Source organism: Volvox carteri (assembly GCF_000143455.1).
Source record: "Volvox carteri f. nagariensis unplaced genomic scaffold VOLCAscaffold_33, whole genome shotgun sequence".
Lineage (NCBI taxonomy): Eukaryota > Viridiplantae > Chlorophyta > Chlorophyceae > Chlamydomonadales > Volvocaceae > Volvox > Volvox carteri.
In genome coordinates, this window is record NW_003307576.1 from 1125195 (window position 1) to 1133315 (window position 8121).

The 8121-nt window shown below is 57.1% G+C and overlaps 2 protein-coding genes across 2 annotated transcripts in view; one reads left to right on the forward strand and one right to left on the reverse strand.

Annotated features, from left to right (window-relative positions):
- Positions 1 to 1500: 1500 nt before the first annotated feature.
- On the reverse strand, positions 1501 to 5722 carry VOLCADRAFT_118256 (uncharacterized protein; the record flags this gene model as incomplete). The annotated part of the gene is made up of 6 exons (XM_002953031.1): positions 1501 to 1892; positions 2472 to 2619; positions 3502 to 3822; positions 4150 to 4366; positions 4902 to 4990; positions 5567 to 5722. 6 exons carry the CDS (start codon positions 5720 to 5722, stop codon positions 1501 to 1503), a joined length of 1323 nt encoding a protein of 440 aa, XP_002953077.1.
- A 356-nt stretch (positions 5723 to 6078) lies between these two features.
- The window catches only part of VOLCADRAFT_118257 (uncharacterized protein), a gene marked incomplete at both ends in the record, with an annotated part of 5803 nt that continues 3760 nt past the window's right edge, over positions 6079 to 8121 (forward strand). The window contains 5 exons of the mRNA XM_002952934.1: positions 6079 to 6110; positions 6303 to 6357; positions 6420 to 6917; positions 7506 to 7604; positions 7854 to 8043. Of these exons, the coding sequence (XP_002952980.1) occupies positions 6079 to 6110; positions 6303 to 6357; positions 6420 to 6917; positions 7506 to 7604; positions 7854 to 8043 (874 nt within the window). The remainder of the gene's footprint in view (positions 6111 to 6302; positions 6358 to 6419; positions 6918 to 7505; positions 7605 to 7853; positions 8044 to 8121) is intronic.

The following is an 8121-nucleotide window of genomic DNA, read 5'->3' on the forward strand; positions in this document are numbered from 1 at the left end:
GCCGCCATCGCCATAAAAATCCATCAACCGCCTGCCGCTGCCGCCACCACGCAAAATGCGCTTCGATGCGAGAGAGAAAAAGCAATATAAGACCAACACCAAGCGACGCACATCCGTACATATACATGTAGGAAATGGCGGGAACCCGGCTCGTGGCTCTTGTGTGTGGCGTCCACACATGTTAAGAAGTTTGCAGTTTTTACCGAAAGCATTGATTGCGCTTCCCTTTTAGTTTGACGGTCATTAGGCGGTCATTGGTGGCAACGAACCATCAGCCAGTCAGAACATAATAATGCGACGTTTAGGCTTTTAGCACCCAGGGCTCTTCAGCCAAACCAGACTGAACCGATACCGTGTCACGACATTTTAGCGCCACGTTCAGTCGTATGACGCGACAACCGGACCACACCCACGGCCCCGTGGCTTCTACCGCACCGAGCCCATTTTGCACTGAGTCCAGCACCCTGCGATCCTACCGGCATATCATTATAGCTGTATACGGAATATACAGTGGACCCTACCGCGGCGGATTACTTCGACATTATTATTATTGGTTTTTACATAATATCCAAAACTATTATTAATTTAACGTCTTGCACTGGATCAGCATCAACCCGAAACGGGAATGCCATTCCGTCACAGCGTCCCTAGTTACTACTAATCCGGCGTGCAAGGCCCTTTTAACCCAGGTGCCGTACCGGTACGGCCCAAGCTACAACAGCGGCCGTACGGCAGCTGCCAGTGTACAGTATGTGTCGTCAGCAGCACGAGCTTTCTCACCTGTGAATATCGACTCCTGCTTTTTTAGAGGTTGTGCTCAACTAGAGGTTTGAAACCGCTCGATATGCACAGGGCCAAGCAGCGGCAATTGTGATGATTTATTCGTTATGCGCAACAGCAAAATGCGCGCGTTCTTGGGCTGCGAGGTGAAGAGTAATACAGAACTTCAAGAGAGTGGGACGTGGCATGCCCGTGGCATTAGAGCTGGCCAGCCCTGCCTGCGCACCCATACCGGCGCCCGACCAATGACACACAGACACACACACACACAGACACAGACACACACACAGACACACAGACACAGACACACACAGACACACACACAGACACACACACAGACACACACACAGACACACACAGAGACACACACAGAGACACACACAGAGAGACACACACACACACCCCAGCATCCAACGGCGCGCGCCTGCATCCTGCATCAATACATACATGCATACATATGTACGAACACATGCTCACAAAAGCTCTCGCCTAACATCATACATACAGATCTGCTGGGGTCAGACTCCAGAGATCCCCCCCCCAGCATGCCAAACAACTGCGAACCCAAGGCTGCGAATCCCGCTCCAAACACAGTACCCCCACAGCCCCCCGTGCAATTCTTAGCCCCGAGCCCGTGCTACCTGGGCGCATTTACGTGTGACCGGTTACTGCGGTGGGTATGCTGGTTCCGGAGCCCCCAGCAAAAAGGCTTTTGCTGATTTAATTGGAGGGTATCCTGATTTGGGACGGATGGTTAAGCAGCGGCTGCTGTGCTCCGCCGCCGCCGCCACCGCCGCCGCCGGCGGGCGAGCCAGCAGCTGACGGCCGCACTGACGGCAACTGCTGTTGGATGCCGGTCCCCCCGCTACTGCCGTTGCCGTTGACGGTGGCCAAGGGCCGCAGCACGGATGGTTGATGTGGCGGTGCGCCGGAGATGCCGCTGGAGGCGGAGGGTCGGACTATTGTGGGCAACGGCTGTTGCACGCTGCTGCCCCCGCCGCCGCCGCCCGTGGCGGAGGGCCGTACGGAGGGAGCGTGAGCTGGGTAGGAGCTGTTGGTGGATGACGCGGGGGCCAGCGTGCGCGGCGTGACAGAAGGGGGAGGAGAGCTGTCTGCGGGGCGGGAAGGGGGGGGGGAGATCAGGAGGACAACCATAAATGGACTGTTACAGACCATGTCTGGGTTATGCTGGGCCAGCATTAGCAGACGGGATTAAAAAACAGGATCCATCCATACCCTGTATGTGCATTAATATTATAATTCCTACTTTCATTCCTTCTCTCTTTCTTTTATGCATCTATACATACATACATGCATACATACATGCATACATACATGACTTAGATTACTTGTGGACTCGCTCTAGCGGGACCTGAGAGCCCTTCGTGGTGTATTCAATGCAGCGCCATCCCCGGATGGAGGGGCTGCGGAGTGGCTGCGTAGAGTGTTGGCAGTCTGAGTTGGTGTCGGGAGCACACAAGACTAACCGACTTGTGCTGTGTGCTCCCGACCCTTGCGCTGTGTTTCGGCTTCGGCCCCCGGCTCTCGCGGCCCACAGTGTAATCTAAGTCATACATCCCTACATACATCCCTACATACATGCATACATCCCTACATACATGCATACATCCCTACATACATACATACACATACGCTGCTACGGGCGCGTTTTCCTCCCGAAACGCACGCACCAAGTTCCGAGGGTCGCGGCTCTAACGTCCCCATCACTGCGCTGGTCGCCACCGCCAGCCAGCTCAACATGAAGTTGGCCCTGGTCGCCAACACATCACCCGGAAGAGACAGTCGCATAACCGCCTCGAATACCTGCACCGCACCAGCCTGAGAGACGGGCAAACACATACATACATACATACATACATACATACATACATACATACATACATACATACATACATACATACATACATACATACATACATACATACATACATACATACATACATACATACATACATACATAATACACAGGTGCAGAGGTTAAGTCCCGCGTATTCGTGTTTAAAAATAGGTCAAGTACAAGGGTGGTGGTGTGAATTGAATACAGCAGTGGGGTTGCGTGTGTGTGCACGTGGCTGAGGGTGTGCGAAGAAGGTTCCTCAAGCGAGGACCAGCGCCCAAGGTAACCCGCACAGCACACAGCACAGAGCACACCACATAGCACAGCGCAGCATAGCACACTACACACCACACTACACACCACACCACACAGCACACAATTCAGGCTTCCGCGCAAATACCGACCACGCATGCGTCCACTACCCGGAACAAGCACCTAGTGGTGATGTTCCGACCTCGTGGTGGTGTTTTGCGGTGCCTCCTTCAAACAAATCCACACCCTCCGCATCCCCCCCCCACACCCTCCACAAGCCCCAACCTCACGCCACCGCCCACTAGCGCCCCACGCTGCAGTTTGACGTTCAGCCAATGTACCCCTTTCCGAACAATTGCCCTTCCTCGCCCTCTCGGCTCGCATGGCTCGTTCTCAGGCGAACCCTTCTTTGAGGGGTGGTAAAACGAGGACGGCGTAACACATACACGTACACATACACACAAACACACGCACTTCGCCATCTCCTTCTCCCGGCTAAGACCACCATAACACACACACATACATACATACACACACACTACACACACTGTATATACCCTATATAACGTGTATATAGATATGCACTCACACGCCCGCCCGCCCTCACTCACCTCCACTAGCAGCTCCTGCACACTGATGACCCCGCCCAGGTTCATCAACGCCCCGGCGGCGTACACAGCCGCCTTGCAGTCACCCGGACTTCGAAGGTCCTGGGAGGGTCCAGAACCGCCGCCGCCGCCGCCGCCGCCGCCACCGCGCAGCGAGTCGGTGTTGCTGTTGCTTCCCTGCGTCCCGTTACCACCGCCGCCAAGGCCTCCGCTGCCTCCGGCGCCGCTGCCACCGCCGTTGGCGGCCGCGGGGTTGCATCTAGATGCGGCCTGTCGAACCAAACCCAGCAGCATCGGCACGCCGCGGCACTCAGCTATAGCCTCCTGTGTGATGGAGGGGCAGGTCGCGGGAGGGAGATAGATGCACCGGGACTTCGGCTCGTAACCAAGCGCCGGTGGCAAAGGATACACAACATGACGGCCGGTGTAATTCGCAAGACCGCATAATATGATCACGATTGTGGTTTGGTGCGATAATGTGTGGCCGGTGATGATACACGAAATGCGTTGTTGTTATTTGGGAGATGATGGAAACCGCATCCGATGATTTGGTGCTCTGGCAGCCATCTGGTAGTCATCCGGCATCACGGGGGTCGTCGCGACCCACATCCACACAGCCACAACACCCACACAACCACAACACACCCGCACCCACAACACCCACACAACCACAACACTCGCCTTGCACGTGTCGCACGCGCTGCAGTTCATGAGCGCCCAGGCTGCCGCCGCCGCCACCGGGCTCCGAGACCCCTCCGCCAGCAGCATCACCAGCGGCCGCAACCCGCCGGAGGAGCGAACCACGTCCCGGCCCTCCTGAACCATCGACACCGCCGCAATGGCGTTACACGACGCCAGCCTCACGTCCCTGCGCACACCATGCGACCCATGGCAGCGCATGGCAAACCATGTCTTCGAATCCGCGGTTGCATATAGGGGGAGGAGCTTCATGCAATGGGCAACGCGGGTACATATCGCCGATGCAGCAAGCGATGTACCCAGGGAGCAGTAGCCTACAGTGCAAAAAAGGCCCAAGAAATGCTAAGGATGGCCCGCCGATGCAGCAAGCGGTGTAGCAAGGGAGCAGTAGCCCACTGTGGGCAATGGATGGCAACAGGCAGCGACGGGAAGCAAAGCGTTTTACCCCATCGACAAGGGCGCCACAATACCCTGGGCGCCACAAGGGTTACACCCCTGACAATCTGACCGGCCATAAGGCCCCCTCAGGCTTTTACGGACGCAACCCACACTCGCCCCTGGCACTTGTGCGGCCCCTTCGTACAACCCCTTCGTACAACCCCCATGGCAGGGCACGGGGGCTCTGTTGGCGCCTAGTTAGGTGGTTTCTATCCCATAGTGGCTGTACAGGCGGCGGCGGCTGCGGCTGTGGCGCTGGTGCTTACGGTACGTCCGATTCCAGCAGGTCCACCAGCAGCACCACCCACTTGAGCGCGATGACCACGGGGTAGTTCTCTCTGGCCAGCTCTTGGACCTGGCGATCGAGGGGGGCGGCGGGGAATGGGGGGGGAGAGGAGGGAGGGAGGGTGAGGGAGGAGTTGATAAGCATGTGTTTGTGTGTGTGGGGGGGAAGGGCCGGGTGAGGATGGTGGGGGATTATGTGGTGTGTGTGTGGGGGGGGGGAAAGCGGCCCTGTGTATGTGTACACGTGTGTGTGTGTAATAATTGAGCCGCCGTGAGACGTAGTTGTTAGACTTTGTGGGTTAGCGGGTCGGGTTTTTATAGCGCCGCAGGTGAAGGCATGTGCCTTGCAAGAATGCACATGCCTTCGGTGGGGGTTTTGGTGGGCGGTGTGTCTGCGCGGGTGCGCCCAGCCAGCGTCCGATACATCCCGTAGAGTGATGGTATTTAAGGGACCGTAACGGATCAAGTGTGGCCGCGCACAGCCAGGCAGCCCTGGGCCCTGTAAGGCCGGTGGAAGCAGGGATTTCAGGCCATGCGATGGCCAAGCGACACCTGGCCAGTACCCGAACCGTCGGTGTCAAGACCGTCCATAGAGGCTTTGATCCTCTATACATAATCGAAACACCTGCCCCCGCGGAAAACTTACGCATACAATCGCCTGTGCTAAATTCGAGGTGTGCTGCGCATGGAGTAATTGGTCGACGGTCTTGCACATCGTTAGAACTTCATGGTTAACCCGTGATAACAACCGAGCTTTTTCGAGCCGCTCCTCCACTGTAAGGACGCTACCCGGGCCTGTCATTTCTATGTCGTTGCAGTTATTGTGTAATGAGACGCAGGTTCGAGTTCGACAGAATCACGTGTATATATCTTATGTTGAAGGACCTTTACACAAAAAATAACTATCTTTGCTCGACGAGCTTTGCTAAACAGCGGCATCGTACAAATTACTGTCAGACCCCGAAATAAAACCTTGAAGTTCCGCCAAGTATCCCTCGTGCAATTGACAAAGCTAACTGCTTGGAGCGTATCCGTGTAGGCAAGACCGTCGACTCGTCCTTCCTTGTTCCTTCCGTGACAGCCTGCTACGAACCCTAGGCCGAAAGTTGCCCTTTGTAACAATTCAAGGAATTCAACGCGAGACAATTATACAGACTCATGGGTATTGCAAGTCGCACCGCTGTCGACAGGTGCGCTGTCCAATGCTATCGCCTGGAAAGCTAAATTTCAAACTGCAGCTTGCCGCGGGGTATCTGTTACTTTAACTACTATTGGCCAGTATCGTGGGCGGTATTACATCCTCACTTTGAAAAAGGTTACACCTGTTGTTAACAGATCGAACATGCAGAGCTTCGCACCTTTAAAATTCACAAATATCGCAGGATGTGGAGGTCGATGCACAAGGCTGGGGCAGCGCAGCGAAACTGCTCCGTCCGGGTGAGGTTAGGATAGGAACAGTCTGCGGAGTATATGTCGAAACTGTCCCCATCTGCGTGCAGGTGCACGTCGCTGCTCCGACTGCGAACTCCGCATGCGAAACAGAAAAACATTGTATTCATAATCATAATGTCTCAGTTTTGCGCTGGCTTGATGTGCAGGTCGTGGCGTTCAACGAAGGCCGAAGGCCGCTGTCGGGCGCACCCCGGACGCAGATTGCGAAGACCAGCGCAGGCACAGGCGCTGGAGCTCGGCCCTCCCCCACGGTGCTGCTAAGCGCTGACCACGTGAACACGCTCTCGCCGGCAGCGCTGGCAGCTTCGCTTGTTGAATACGCGCAGAAGGTTGCCATCCACGGCTCCGACAACAATGGCAGCGCGGCTGCGGTGCCTGCCGGAGACCCGCGTATGTTTAACGCCGTCGCCCAACGTCTGGCTCAGAGCGTTGACGATTTTGACGCAATCTCGCTCGTAGATGTCCTCCACGCTTACAGCCGTGCAGGTCATGGCCGCAACAATAGGGACGTGCTGGCGATTTGCTGCATCGCCCTTTCCGGCAAGGTGCGAGGGCAGCTGGCTGGTCGGCTAGCTATCTATAAGCTCTCCTACCTATAAGGCGGCTGGTTTTGGGCCGTCACTTTCGTTCCTTCCAGCCGCCCTGCACAAGACGCCATTTTTGTGTATCGGAGCACCGGGGTCGTAAACACAGCTCGTTGTAATAGTACGTATGTGCGTTTGACGCTTGCGTCGCCCATGGCATGGCGCATACCCTGCGAAGATGAGATGCTGCATACAACCGTGCCCCTATCGTGTCCTGTCGCGCCCCTCAAGCGACCTGCGTGAAACGTGTTGGCCGTTGTAACTGTAAGGAGGCCACTGCTTTCCCGGCCCCCCCATCCTCGGTGGCTCGTCTTTCCCCCTCGGGTACATCTGCCGCCGCAGCGCTCTTTCCTTGGCAGCAGCTCGCTCGCTCGCTCGTGGTTCGTCTTTCCCCCTTCCAAGCCCCTGCTCTACCTCCCTGCTGCCTGGTATCAACCCTGCAGCCGCCGGCCTCACCGCACTTGCTGCATCTGTTCCTGGCGTCGCCCATGCTGCCCCCTCACCCTTCCTTCCCGCCGCTCGCGTGCGATGATTTCATCTTACGCTCAGGTGGACGAACTTCCGCCTGCGAGTCTGGTCCGCCTGGCCGCAGCGTGTGCGGCTCTGGATCTGCAGGCCACTGACCTGCTCGCGGCGTTATGCGCACGGGTAGGTGGGGGGGCCTAGGTCGGTCGGTAGGGATGACCCGGATCCGAAAAGGCTTGTCGCAGCACCCCGCTCTTAAGTGCTTTTTCCCGTCCTCGATGGCCAACCCTGGCGTCTCACCCGTTCTTGCCATCGAAGCTCTATTAAACTTCCAAGCTTTCGTTCCCATTTTTTCAACGTCCTCTGACCTTTCCCATGGCGTCGTGCGTGATGGCTCCCCGTATGCGGCCTGCTTCCCTTGCGGCTGAACAGGCGGACGTGCCGGAGGTGCTGTCGCAGCTCAGCGCGGCAGACCTTGCTGCGTTGCTGGTGGCCTTGTCGCAGCTGCAGCACCGCTCCCGCTCACTCTATGTGGATGCTGCCGAGGTGCTGGCGGCGGAGCTGCAGGCGGCGGTAGCGGCGCGGCGGGGGGCTGCGGGCCGGCAGGCGGCAGGAGCCGCGAGTCCGGGGTTGGCTGTGTCGGCGGTGTGGGCGCTGGCGGCTGCGGACATCTACCACCGGCCACTCTTTGACGCGGCGG